Source organism: Ovis aries, chromosome 7, assembly GCF_016772045.2.
Source record: "Ovis aries strain OAR_USU_Benz2616 breed Rambouillet chromosome 7, ARS-UI_Ramb_v3.0, whole genome shotgun sequence".
NCBI lineage: Eukaryota > Metazoa > Chordata > Mammalia > Artiodactyla > Bovidae > Ovis > Ovis aries.
Genome location: NC_056060.1, coordinates 76,605,451 through 76,620,681, shown reverse-complemented (window position 1 = coordinate 76,620,681; position 15,231 = coordinate 76,605,451). Strand labels below are relative to the sequence as shown.

The 15,231-nt window shown below is 38.7% G+C and overlaps 1 protein-coding gene across 19 annotated transcripts in view; it reads right to left on the bottom strand.

Annotated features, from left to right (window-relative positions):
• The window catches only part of GPHN (gephyrin), a 563,152-nt gene extending 548,463 nt beyond the window's left edge, over positions 1 to 14,689 (bottom strand). For all 19 annotated transcript variants that reach the window (XM_060418186.1, XM_060418187.1, XM_060418188.1 and 16 more), the window contains exon 1: positions 14,582 to 14,689. Coding sequence is in view for 16 of the 19 variants with exons in the window: in XM_060418179.1 (XP_060274162.1) it covers positions 14,582 to 14,645 (64 nt within the window). In the remaining 3 variants the exon portion in view is untranslated. The remainder of the gene's footprint in view (positions 1 to 14,581) is intronic.
• Positions 14,690 to 15,231: the final 542 nt, after the last annotated feature.

Here is a 15,231-nt window from a genome sequence, read left to right as displayed (position 1 = left end):
CCTTGCATTCTTGTATACAATTACACCCTTTCCAGAAGTATATACTTCCTCAGCCAACCATATCATTCAAATCAGACTCAGAAATCAATGAATAACAGTATAGTAAGATCACCTTCATATCTGATTCTATGTTAATGGTGGCAAAGTGAAACAACAGATACTAAATGCTGCTGTCCCCTACTCAATGCAAGAAATTACAATGAATATTCAAATACTGAACTAATTCAGCCTGTCCTCCAATAGAACAATGAAATAAACAAAGGCAGATAGGTGAATAAAATAGCCAATTAGGCCTGAAACAGGGAAACAAATTATTTATTAAAATAATCCCCAAATTATCTTATGTCAGGAAATAGTTGATTAGGGAGAAAGCAAGCGAACTGCTTAGTGGTTAAATATTTAGTATCCCTTTTCTGTTAACTGACTCTACTCCTGTCCACATAGTTGGTACAACATAACCTCTATGCTCTGATCACAAATGATTGGTCCAGAACAAAGCTCTTCCTGAAATATTTTAGAAACACAACTGGGAAAATAAAGTCAGTTCTTCTCTGAATGACTGAAATGGGAAGATCTAAACAACACAAGAATAGTCAATGATAGTGTTTTTTCCATTATGAAAAAGGTAGAGCTGTGGTAAGACGAAATGGAGCTTTCTTTACAGAGTGAAGCAAAAACAAAAAACAGTTGTGAGGACCTTCAAACCCTGGGTCCAAAATTTCTAGCACCTCATCCCATGTTTAGGCTCTGTGAAATAAGACACTCCATTATTCTTACAGTAAATTTCCCCTTTACTAAAGCTAGTCCATTTGAATTGTCACTTGTAACCAAAACAATCCTTCAGCAGACTGTTATTTCGATGATCCCAAATTTATCATGCTTCCTAGTATTCCTAGTCTCCTTCCACAGTGACTCCGGGCTGAGCCTCTATGTTGATCAAAAGAATAAGGTTGGAAGTGAGGCTCTGCCAATTTCAAGCCTACCCCTTAATTGTCCTGGCAGCTCTGTTTCCTTCCTTTCACAATGCTTGCTCTTGGAATCCTTGTTGGAACTCAGCCGTCACACCGTGAGGCTAATGAATCAGACGTGGAGAAATCCACATGCAGGAGAACCAAGGCCCTGGACAACAGTCCCAACCAAGCCTCCAGGTGACTGCAGATAGACCAGAACCCCGACCAACGCCACGCAAAGCAGAACTACTGAGCTCATTCAACCACAAAAGTTGTGGTGGTTTACAGGGCAAATAAAGTTTGACTCACATGCAGGTAACTTAAAATTATACTTTTCTAACAGGGACTATGTCTTTCAGCATGGATTGGGAAGCTATAGCACCTTTGGGCCAACACTGGACAACCAACTGTTTTTGTAAATAAAGTTTTACTGAAACATAGTCATGCTCATTTATTTACATATTATCTATGGCTGCTTTTATGCTATGAGGGCAGAGCTGAGTAGCTGTGACATAAATCATATAGCTGGCAGAGCCTAAAATATTTATTATCTGACCCTTTACAGCAAAAGTTTAGTAAACCCTGTCACGCACTGCTTGGTAAGTGTTTTAATATATAAATGACTAAAACTGTAAACCGACTTTACAACCAACTCCTCATACCTAAAAGATGACACTGTAAACATTCAGTAGCTTTAGCTTAACAGAACACATGGCACATGTTTGCTAAAGGCTGAATGTTTGTGTCCAGCCTTCCAAATTCACATGCTGAAACCGATTCCCCTAGTTAGTGGTGTTTGGATGGGGGGCCTTTGGGAGAGATTAGGTCATGAGGACCTAGCCCTCATGAGTGAGATCAATACCATTAAAAGAGAGACTCAGAGAGTCCCCTCCCCATTTCTGCAATGTGAGGAAACAGAAGATGGCTATCTATGAACCATGAAGTAGGCCCTCGCTGGACATTGAAGCTGATGGTAACTTGATCTTAAATTTCCTGGACTCCACAACTGTAAGAAATAAATTTCTGTTGTTTATAAGCTACCCAGTCTATAGTACTTTGCTATGGCAACCCAAGCAGACTTAAGACAGTTACTGAATTGGACTGCACTGCCTGTTAACAAGTCAGGCTATGGTCCAACCATCAGATTAATTAATAGGAAATGACAGGCCAGGAAAATCAAATCTATAACTAAATAAAGTTCCTACTTATGGGGATAGGAGGGTCCCTATTTCAAGTGTCTCATGTATTAGATAGGACCCACTTCTGAATTGCATTCAAAATCAGAAAGGAATGAATGTTTCATTATGAGGCACAATTGGCAATTTTTCAATTAATAATGCTTCATAGATGTGTCTGCAGGAAAAAAAATGGAAAACCCAAGTCCAGTATCGACATAATCAATGATTCTCAAACTTTCCTGCCTAAAATCATCTTTGACAATGCTTTAAATTTTATAGATTTTCTTTTGGTATCTGGTCCTTTATAAAGTATCTTTCACCTTTTATATATAATATTCATTTGTCTTATGTCCCCCAAACACAGCAAGGTCTAGGCTTTGGCTCACTGTCCCTGAGGTTTACTATTTCCCTTATATAGCGATTAAAACTCATAGAATTCTATATATAAATCAACTATTATCTAATATAGTTTCATTTGCTATCACTTTATCATCCTGTATTACTGCCTCACTTAACATTTAACACCACTGTATAACATTTAAAACTCTTCCACCTTCTTAACTACAGTATAGTATCCCATAACTATAATATGAACATATCTGTATATAGAGGCAATTTTCTCTACAGATCTTAACAAGCCTTAGAGACTATTAGAAGCAGTTTCCCATATATACTTTAAACCTATGCCTCAAAAATCTCAAATATTTGTCCTTAGTTATCACACTACAAACAGCATTTTCTGACTCTAACAACACCAAAATTAAGCTAGAAAATAAGACTCTAGATCAAGCAAATCCCCAGTATAGTAATGATCTTTAATGATGCTCCTTAAGTAAGATAAAACAGAAAAACAGCATGAAAATTAATCATGATTGGGTCATATAGCTAAATGTTACATTGTTTGCTTTCCATTATCATATCTGTAATGGTAATTAGACTCAAATTTATTATAATATATAACAAGCATGTAATGATTATCTATTATGTGGGCACACTCACTCAACATTTACACTTTTTATTTCACTTACCAAAACAACCCTCTTAGGCAAGCAATGGATTATTCCTCATTTCACGGGATGAGAAAATTGAAGCTTACAAACTTCACTTAACTCAGGTATAAACCCAGGCATGAACCTAACGCATATACTGTTCATTGAAGCTATATGTCTTATTTTTACAATAGCTTCATTTTAAATATTTAACAGCAAAATAATCATATTTGTGGGGCTTGCTAATTTTTGCTTTCCAGGTCTCTGGCATATTACTACAATTTAAATTTAAAAGGAAAAAGGTACTATTTCAAAACCTCTTAACCACTATTACCCTTCTAAGCTTGACTGTGTGAATCAGTTGTTATACTTACATGTATATAATTTGTATTCTAAATCTTGAGTGTCTTGCAATATGAACTCTCTGTAGCATGGGACAGTGAATGAAATAAAACTGCATATATTCTGCAATGGAAGTAACAGACATTATTTCCATTTACAGTTGGTATGAATGTCAGTGTCTTTTTCCAGCAGTTTTTCTGTTTGAAGCAAGGAAGGCATTTCATATCAATAATTTTGCTGTCAGTAACAAACTGTAGATAAGGTGACTACTAGCAGTGAGAGTATGGTAAACATGAGGTAAATATGAGATTGAGATTATTAAGATTTTAGAGCTGAAGGAGATTTTAGAAAGCATCACTTTATCTTTACATTTACAGATAATGATACCAAACACTCACTGGAAAAATCCAAAATAGAACTTATTCCAATGTTCTTTCCTCATACAGTAGTAACAGAATCAAGACTGGCTGTTGCCATCATAGATTTTCTGAATAAAATAATACATTCAGCCAATCCTTTAATGTCGAAAGAGGAAGAAAAAAGAGATAACTGGGAAATACACACATACACACTTTAAAGGCCAATCCAGAAAAAAAGGATTAATTTTCATAGTAGCGATTACTGTTGGAAACCACTATTTCTACAGCAAAAGCTAAAATATTAATAATACAAAGGCATTATACAGACTTCCAAAAGATCATTTTCAGGACAAAGACCATTATTTCCCAAAGAAGTGTTAAACAGAATTCTGCTTTGTCTTTAAACAGCATTCCATCTTCAAAAAGTTTTGGCAACACTAAACTAAATAATGTTCACCAGGCTCCACACTGCAGTATTACTCACATCTTTAATATGCTCTGCTGCTGCTGCTGCTGCTGCTAAGTCGCTTCAGTCGTGCCCGATTCTGTGCGACCCCATAGACGGCAGCCCACCAGGCTCCGCCATCCCTGGGATTCTCCAGGCAAGAACACTGGAGTGGGCTGCCATTTCCTTCTCCAATGCGTGAAAGTGAAAAGTGAAAGTGAAGTCACTCTGCTGCTGCGGCTGCTAAGTCGCTTCAGTCGTGTCCGACTCGGTGCAACCCCATAGACGGCAGCCCACCAGGGCCCCCTGTCCCCGGGATTCTCCAGGCAAGAACACTGGAGTGGGTTGCCATTTCCTTCTCCAATGCATGAAAGTGAAAAGCGAAAGGGAAGTCGCTCAGTAGTGTCTGACTCTTAGCGACCCCATGGACTGCAGCCCACCAGGCTCCTCTGTCCATAGGATTTTCCAGGCAAGAGTACTGGAAGTCGCTCTAGTATACTGTCAATCTTCATAAGGAGGGATATATTATACAGCACTTTCCAAATTTATTTAACCACATTAAAAGCTCTTAATATCATACCTATTATAACATTTCCCAAAGAAGTGCTACTAGAACACAACTTAGGAAACACTGGAAGGGATCATTTGAAGAAAAAGAAAACTGAAGACTCTGAACAAAACTTTAAATAAAGCAATATAAAAGAGCTGTTGCAAAAACTAGCAAGATCTTATTGTTACATGTGTGTGCTCTGCTGTGCTTAGTCACTCAGTCCTATCTGACTCTTTGTGACACCCCCAAAGACCCCCAAAGACCCCCAAACCCCCCATCCGCCACTGTCTGTAGCCCTCATGGCCCCTTTGCTCCTTTGTCCATGGGATTTTCCGGGCAAGAATACTGGAGTGGGTTGACATTTCCTCCCTTAGGAGATTTTCCCAACTCAGACATCAAACCCTCATCTCCTGTGTCTCCTGCACTGCAGGCAGATCCTTTACTGCTGAGCAACTCGGGACTCCTAATACATGTATATAATTCAAGAAAGAGTTCTATCTCAAAAGAACTCATGAAGATTAAAAAGATAATACCAAATGAAGGTGAGAATATTCATTACAATTAGTACAAACTTGTCTTCCAAACAGGGTGTAATTTTTTTCAAAATTTTTAAAAGCAGATACTGTTTACCCAAAAATTATATTTATGGTAATTAATCTCACATTAAAAAAAACTCACAAATATGCAATAATAAATGTACCATGTTATCATCTACAGCATTTGATACATGAAAAATTAGAAACCTCTATGTCCATCAATAGAGGATTGATTAAATATAGTGAAACCTATGATGATATATAACAAACATTAAAAAGAAAGATGTGCACCTCTATCAACTATTAAATGCCAAGGAATATACTGTACTGATTAAGAGCTTTACTCTAGGAACAGCCTCTGTGTGTGTGCTCAGTCACTCAGTCATGTCTGATTCTTTGAGACCCCATGGACTACAGTCCGCCAGGTTCCTCTGTCCACGGAGTTTCCCAGGCAAGAATACTGCAGTGGGTAGCCATTCGCTTCCCCAGAGATCTTCCTGATCCAGGGATCGAACCCGGATCTCTTGCACTGCAGGCAAATTCTTTACTGTCCGAGCTGCCAGGGAAGCCCTAAGAACAGTTCAACTCACAGTTTGGCCTTTTCTCAACGTGGCCTCTTATTACAGTAATTTGAGCAAATTCCTTAATCTCTCTCTGCTACAATTTTTTCTAATGTAAAGTGGCGATATTGATACTATGATGAGGATTAAATAAATTAATAGGTTCTATGGCAGGCTCTAGAAAATTATCTCATACTTGGTAACTCTCAATTAACCCTGTATTATTACTTCCACTAACATGAAAAGTTGCCTGAACTATGATGAAAAAAGAGGAAGGTACAGAATACATACGAGTAAAGATCACAAACTCAAACACCTACCTACCAGGCAAGGCTGGTAACACACAGGTTAAGTGGGAATTGTGGGAAACTGGAGAATACATGCCCTACCTCACGAGGACAGCTACTCTAACCAACTGCTGTCCTATGGAAAGAGATGACAGCATTGCTGATCTTAAAAAACTAAAAATACAGGTTAATATAAAATGTCTTTTGTAATATTAGAAAGATACTTTTTGTAAAGACACAGTATGGGCCTAATGAAACGTTGTACTGGTTAGTACTCCATAGTCTACCACTGACTGCAGATGAGAAGCTAGAAGTAGGGAAGGGGGCAAGTGTGTAAAGTCACGGCAGAAAAGAAAACACAATAGAGAACCATAGTACCATACACCACAATAAAAGGTATTCAGAATAGAATACAGAAATATAATTGCTCAGAGTACAGTCGGGCCTGTGCTTGAATTCTGGCAGGGCCGCAGGTGCAACCTTAAGCAAGTTACCTAACCTCTATTTCTCAGGCAGAATAAAAAGGAATAATATATTTCCTTATAAAGGCTATAAAGAGTAAATAACATGTGCTAAGTGCTAAGCACAAACAGGACATATTTATGCCATATAAATATGTATGTGTATATATATATATAAACCCGACAGATGTTAGCTATAATTACTTAAACCTGATTAAATAAGATAATTAAATTATGTTCAATACTTTCCATCTTAGAAAGCAGAAAATGTGTAATGGTTTAAAAATTTGTATCAAAAATGGTTTAACGTGAAACAGTTTTGGTGCTTATACTTATCCACATCAAATAAAATATAGAAGCACTTTATTCCTCGAAATGCAACATAAATGAAACATGATTTGTCAGAATCCAACTTGACTAAATAGTGTGTTCCTGTTGGTACTAAAATATAATCTCCAAGAGGATGACTGTGTCTGTCTTGCTCACTGTGGTGCCCCTCACTTTAGCACACAGCCAAGCAAGCAGCAGGCACTGAGTACTGGATACATTGCTTTCTATCTCCCTCACAGTAACTGGACAAGTTGAGCATAATTTCTCCCACTCAAAACTAAGGAAATTCAGATAAAATGCAGTTACATTGTCTTGAAAGTGGTAAAAGATGTAGAACTTTTAACTCCTATCTTATGCTTTTATGTCTATCAGAATTAACTTTCAAAATAACAGCATTTTCAGAATCTTTCACCTATAATTTTAATTTTTAATTTTTTAAAATAAGTTTAAAAAACTACTCTAAAATAACTCTTACACAGATAATGCCTATCAACTTAATTATATAAAAATCAGAAAATATATAAACACATAAGAAAAATAAAACTATATAAATATTAAATTGATAGTATGAAATATCTCAGATACACATCATTGATATCATCCTGTCAACAGTAATAAATGTATAGAAAAATACTAAACCCCACTCCACTTACCCTGAACTATCTTTTTAGTAATAATAGTGAAGTTCTTGTTTATCTAAACATTGCTGAGCTACTGTTTCCTAAACTACTAAGTGTCACACCATCTAGTTTTTCTTTTTTAACATCATTGATACTTCATTAATATTAATGAAATACTTCATTAATAGATCCTGTAACAAAAGGGCAAAGAAGTGAAGAACACAATCACCTGTTTCAAAAACTGTAAAATCTACTTTAAATAAGATGATTTTATATGAAGCTATTAGCAAACTGCATCAAAATAGCATATGAAGGGGAAAGAAGATTATTGAGTACACAATTAACATTTGAAAAATAATAGTTTGAACTGCACCAATCCACTTACACCTAGGATTTTTTTTTTTTTTTTTTTTTTTTTTTTGAGTAAGTACTGTAGTACTACATGATCCAAGGTTGGTTCAATTGACAGAACCTTGGATAGGGGAGAATCAGAGAAGACAGACTACAAAGCTTACCGGTTGTGGACTGCGGGGCAAGTGGGGGTAAGTGATGGTATCCCTACTCACCCCTTCCACATTGTTAAAGAGTTGACTGTATAATCCAAGTTAGACATATATGGTAGAATTTTCACATACATTATCTCAGTTCTTAACAACCCTGTGAAGTAAGCATCACTACATTCATTCTGGAGAAGGAAAGTGAAAGTCAGATAGGTAAAATGAGCTTCCCAAAAAAAAGGGCAAATCAGAGTCTGAAATACAAGTCTGACTCCAAAGTCTTTTTTTTTTTCCTTTAAACTACATCTTGCAGCCTCCCACATGTACATGATTATAGGGTATAGCAACATTTATAAACATTACAAGAAAACAAAGACAGACATCATCATAGAGAATAATTCCTAGGAAAGATTCTGTTGAGGAAATGAAGTGTGAGCTGAGTCTGAAATTAAATGTAAAACTGAAACCACTGTTAATTTTGTGAGTGATACCACAAAAACTTCTAAATGAAAAAAAATCTAAATATTTTCCCTTAGGCTTATACTGACAATGTAATCACTGAAATTTTTCATCTTTTCTTCCATTTCTTATTCTCTTGTATTTTCAATGTATAATCTACCCCTCCCCCATAATGATTCCCATTAAAAAGACAAAAACAAAAAACCAAGCCTGCTATCCAACATTTCTCTTTCCAGCTAGTCAAGATACTAAAGGATAGAAACATATATTGCCATAAGAGCCTCCTTCATGCTAATAGTGAGAAAAGCTGAGAGAGTTACAGAACTTCACTGGCCAGACTAGCATTAGATAATGAGTCTTCTAGAGTTCTTGCTATGGCCCCGCGCTCCTTAATTTTTCCTCACCAAGGCACCAACAACAGAAGAACATGAGGTCTGGAGTTACGTAATAGGTTCACTTGAAATTTCTTTGAAGTTTAATTTTATCTAAAAGCTCCTTCAAAATTGTACATTCGTGCCTGATTTACTCATGCTTACTGTAGTATTAAAATGCTTTAAATACGACATTCTAAAATTGATATTTTAGATAATTAAAATCGATATTTCAGGAATTATTATGTTTGTTTCCATAGCTTAGAATCTAGCGCTTAGAATCATTAGAGTATCCGTGTTCAGTGTCATGTATCCCAACTTGGAGAAACGGCACAAATTGTGTAATGCTCCTTTCACATTTCTTTGCTCCTTTATTTTTCAAATGAGGACTTTTTTTTAAAGCATAGTAAATTTAACTCCGTTTTTTCAAAATGTATACTTCCTGGCAAAACTATTGTAAAAGTTGTTGCAGTTGTTTAATTACAACATCTTCAAGCAGTTCTACATACTCAGTTTGAACTGATTAAGTACAAATTCACTTATAAACTCATTAAACCACCTGGATGGAATCTCTACATCACAATAACTCATTAAACATTCGCTCTTCCCAGAGGTCACTCAAAAATTAAGTAAGGTTGCATGCTATTCATATTAACAATAGATCCAATTACTTTTAAACAAGTTAAATAATCTGTTTTTCTTCTCTGCCTAGATATGAAGGAAGATATCCCTTGTGGTTTCACTATTTTCTTTCTCAGGATTTCCTTATTTTAACATCTCAAATTCCAAATAAGCTTAGTTTTTCAATCTTATTTACAATTGCCAAGTATAAACTTTATCTATTTTACTCACTATTTCAAAAAAGCACCCCATTCACCTTAACCAGGAATCTATCACCAGTAAGAGAGAAACAGATTCATTCATCATTTCCTCCCCAATAACAGGTTGCTGATTCTCCACCACATACCCCAGTTAAAGTCAAATATCATAAGTATCTTTAATACAGTTAAAACTCTTAACTAAGTTTGTGTACTACCAGTTTATAAAGTCTTTGATCAAAGGTAATAGTATTAAATGTATTCAACGGTATCTAATGTAATGATTTCTTAATCACTAATACATTGCTTCCAATCAGAAATTCATGAAGGAATGACCTAGTTTGAGAAATAAGCTTCTATTTAATAACAGTCATATAGATCAATATTGGTATGCTTGACAGTACACACAATTCCATTTTGTAGGATACAGGTTTTGTTTGCGATAGTGATTTGCCTTACTTAATGACAGCATTTATTCTCAAAAGATATATTTATATTTCTTTATCAGTAAGTGGGCTTTTCAGAAAATAAGGACACACATAATATACAAAGATAGGCATGAGGAATGAAATGAAATAAATGACTGAACAATTCCAGAGTCATATGATTATTAAATCCTTGGCTTAGAACTTGTTTTTTAAATATGTTGACTTTAGTTATAAATGACTAAAATACTCCCTAAATGTAAATAATATTTTAGTTTCTAGTTTACAATTAGTCTTTCATCTAATCTCTATTATCTAGTCTTATATATGTCTAATATCTCTTACTGATTACAAATCTACAACTTAGTGCAATAAAATGTATATTATTAGAGCAAAACCATGATTTTCAAATGCCCTTTCCTAAATATTTGCCTCTCTTTCTCATCCATGTCACTATCAGTGAAAATTTAGGTAATGGATTATTATCTTTAGCTAAGTGCTCTAGTATACCAAACATCAGCAGTGGCTAGCTAATAGGATATTAAACAACCAATGGAGCACAATCTATTCCTGTATCACAAACATACATGCACTCTATTTTCCTGATGTTTCCATGGAGCTTATAGAGGTAGTAGTCTACTTCCTCAATAAACAGCTTCTTCAGAAATAGGGGGGAAAAAGGTAAAAAGTGACACATTTGATATAGTGAACCTGCTATGTAATTGTTAAGACTGACTGTAAGTATAATTACTACTGAAGTTGTAAAAAAAAAAAAAAAAGAAAAAAGAAAAATTCTTACATCTGTCCTACATCTCATTTCTAGTCTCAAAGCAACAGATACTTGTTTACTTGCCTCATGTTATTCATCATCACATTGTTTTTAGTCTTAGAGACCATTAGAAATTGATATATTAAAAACTAGATCTCAGACTACTAAAGATCATATAACTTTCATTTCTAACAAATCAACATAAAAAGTTACCAATAAAGATACTGTTTTTGCAGATGGACAATAATCTTCAACATAAAATGTTTCCTTGATAACCTATGTAAATGTTCCCTTTTTCCTGACCAAAAAAATAATGTAACTAAAATATCCATGTTACATTAATTATCATACTGATTTCCAAGTTCTGAATGATTCAAGATAGTAATACAAAAAGAAATGCCTTTGCTAAATATTTTCCTACTATATTATTTCAAAATTCTAACAGTTAATCGATTTGATAAGTTTCAATAGCTGCGTACCGTATTTCCCAAATTTATAGCTGAGACAGGATTACAAAAACATCTAGAAAATGAAAAGTTTCAAAATGGTACAAAAATTATCTTTCAAGAGACTATCAAAGATGTCACAAAGAAGTCAATTAAAGATTTTAGAAATGACAACACAATTTACCAAAATACTAACATATTGTAAAAAGTGTGTATTTCCTCTAAAATATGTAAAACCTCTCTAAAACAGACTTAGATAAATTACTTAAAATCACTATTATGAACCACGAAGAGGATATTTTAAAAAACGAGCCCTCCACCTTTAAGAGAGCCACAAATTATGACTCAAGAAACATGGTTTCAAATGTGGCCTCAATTCAATTTTCTTAAGTATGAAATCATAGTATCTGCTTAAGTTCAGTAAAGAATAATTTTACACAGTAAAATTCCAATACTTGGAAGTTATACAAGACAAAATTGTGCAAAATGGTTTTATTTTTATAGGTTTTCATTGTGTGTGGAATGTTAAGATCATAAATATTAAGCTATTCGTAGTAAAATCCACTATTCACAAACAGAGCTGGTGCTGTTGCTCTGATTCTTCTCCATGTTTCCGGGCTCTAACATAGCAGACAATATTTGTTTCAATAATTTTAGTAAAAATCTCTCTGAATTATTTCTGACTTCAAATATCCATTTTATCACCAAATCCTACTGTCCTCTGTTACCATTTCTCCCAAATGTGCACCTTCCTTTTCACTCCTTCAGCTATATCCTTATTCCTGACCCTAGACTTCCCCCTAAACTACTGTACTTCATTTTCATGAGATAGTTTGACAATCTATTGTCTTTAATTCCACTGCCAAAGTTATCTTCTCTCATTGACATTCTGCTTGTGCCACCTACCTATCCTACGTAGGCATTCCAGGGCCTTTGCGTTACATTTTTATTCTGCTCAAGAGCCTCAACCTCAGCAACATATTCATTTATAAGGCTGCCACTGAACTGACTTTCAACTCCCCTTAAAAATGTCAGTTTCCTCTTACCACTGATAAACATAACAAATTCTCTCTTTAAGTAATCATATTTGCTCCTAATCAATCTGAGTAACGAATACCTTTTACATTTAGCTTTCAATCACACAAGTAATTTATTTAGACAATTTTAGCACAGTAATTACATATAATGTTTATTTGTTTGCATATCAATGTCATCCCTATTGGAGTGCAGAGACACAGATAAGGGCTGCACCTTTCAAAGCATTCTGTACAACAGCTATCTACTATGTCACTTGACTCAGGTAAGCTGATTCACTAAATAAAACTATCAGAGAAAGCTTAAATAAACAATAAAAAAAGTTTTTAAAAAAAAATCTCTATGGTTTAACTTGAAAACATTTATGACCTTTCATTTCCGTGGACAGTTGACACACTTTGGTTTCTATTAAGCTTTACTCTCACTACTCTATTAATTTTAAATTCTAAAGTGAGAGCTGAGGGCTGATATACGGTATACAATTTTACATCCCGCAAAAAGACTCTAAATATCAGCAATGTCAACGCCAAGATTGCTGAGTTACAACTGAATCTTCACACAAAGCAAGAGCTTCAGCACCAAAAGAAGCGAACAGCGCATCTTCTAACAGTGGGGGTGGGGGGTGGTTTCCCTTCCCTGCAACAGATTCAGACTAGTTTCACTATCGCGGGGGCTTTCAATTAGGAAAATTCAATAAATTACTATTAACATCTGGAAACAATATCAGAGAAAGACGACCCAGTTAGTTAAAAGGGAACAAGGGGTACCATGAGTATCTTCATAAAACTCAGCAGCCAAATTAAGCTTTGCATTCTTTATCAACAGAGATTTTTCTCTGCCTAATAAATAATAATAAAGCAAGTCTCATTCCATTTAGTCCCTTCTCGAGCTCCGTCTCAACCTGTCAGAATCTGACAAGGGAAAAAAAAAAAAGAACTCTGTGTGTGTGTGTGTGTGTGTGTGTGTGTGTGTGTGTGTGTGTGGTGGGGCGGGGGGGAGGGGGGGGGGGAGAACACGAGGATTCCCGTCTACATCGTTTCTTTTTCCAAAATCAGTAAGTCTTGGATTTCCTTCCCTCGGAACTAAGCTCTCAGGTTCCAAATATAGTTCTTTAACCCCCACCTCGCCACTCAATTACATAGAAACCTTACCAACTACAGAACCACAGCAGAATCGCCTACAAATCGGTTTGCTATTCATCTCAGAAGTCATGCCCTGCAGCAACTGCCTGTCGCCGAACTGAGGGATATTACCCAAATACAACGCAACGGAATCAGACATGCAGAGCACACACGGCTTCCGCGAGGGAGGGAAACTCGACCCGGGAAAAGTGCGCTCCTCACAAGCCTCGGGAGGGTGGGGGGAGGTCCCACAAGGGAGGGGGACAGAAGAGCCCGAGTAGGGGAATCCTTCCCTCTTAAGTAGAAAGGCTGGATCCCCAGTCGCAGGCTACAGCCTTCCCTCTAAGAAAACGAAGAGGCGGGCAGAGGGCCCTCCACTTGGGAAGGCAGAATGCAAACACTTTCCGAGGTCCGGGCGCAAGCCGATCCCCACCTCCCGGGGTGGGGAACGAAAGGTGTCCCATGGGTGGCAAAGGGGATTCCCGGCTCGCGAGGGGCAGCCTGAGACCGAGCAGAGTTTCGCCTAAAGAACACCCATGTCGTCTGTGGCCGGTGCCCCGGGAAAGCACTGCTAGAGCAGCGCGGGGCCGCCCAAGTAGGGGGAAGGGAAAAAGAGGGAGGGGGTGGAAAAGGGATTTCCCCCCTCTCTGGGACAAGCAGTAGCCGAGGGAGCGCGCGGGCCAGCCGAGAGCGGCTAGCTTCAGACTGCGGAGCCGGGATCCCGTCGCCTGCCAGGAGCCCCGCAGCGCCCGCCGCACCGGCCCCTCGGTCCCCAGGGGCCCAGGACTTCGGCTGCGAAGGCACTGGGGCCTGACATCCACGGGATCGGCCCCAGCTCCCGGGGGACCCCGCGGGAACACCCCAACCTCCCAGCACCTCTCAGCGGTTGTAAAAACGTCCGCCCCCCCCACCCCGTCCCCTTCCTCTGCCTTCCCTTCTCCCGAGGCCGCAGAGAAGGGTCATCACAGGCAAGAAGCCTGAGGCAAGCCGGGGACAGCGGCCGCGGCGGTCCTGGACCTCCTCCCCCGGTTACCTGTGAGGACTCCAACCCGGATTTGGTGGTCGTGGTTAGTGAGGATCATTCCCTCGGTCGCCATGTTTCCCAGCGCAGTCACCGCACTGACAGGAGCCGGGAGAAGCCAGAGCCCGGAGCGCGCGGGCCGGGAGCGCGCTCGCCTTGGAGAGCGCGAGAGCGAGAGCGCCCGGGGAGCGCGAGCCGAGCAGGGAAGGAGGGGGAGGCGGCCGAGTGCTCCGCGGCCTGCGCGAGTGAGAGGCCGGGCCCCGAGCGCGCGAGTCCGCGGGGGGGATGGGGGGGCGGAGTCAGGGCGCGGGACCCCGACTTCAGGTCGCAGGCGAAGAGCTGCGGGGGGGAACGCGGTGGCTGCCTAGGGAGACCGCGCGGAGGCGTTGGAGCGAGGCGGCAGAGACTCGTGCCGCTCTGCGGAGCGCGAGACCCAGCGCGGCTAGTCGGCAGGAGACTAAGGGGAAAGGAGAGCACAAGCTCCCGAGATTGCGGGGGTGGACTCGGGCCAGGGGCGGAGCTACACCGCGAATCGTGGAACTCGTGGAGAGTGAGGGGAGGAGTGAGCGCTCGGTTGCGAAGTGCTGGGAGCGGGAAGGAGGCGGCCCAGCCCAAACTGGACCGGGGAACGCTCCTGGGCGCGCGAGTAGCGCCGGATTGGC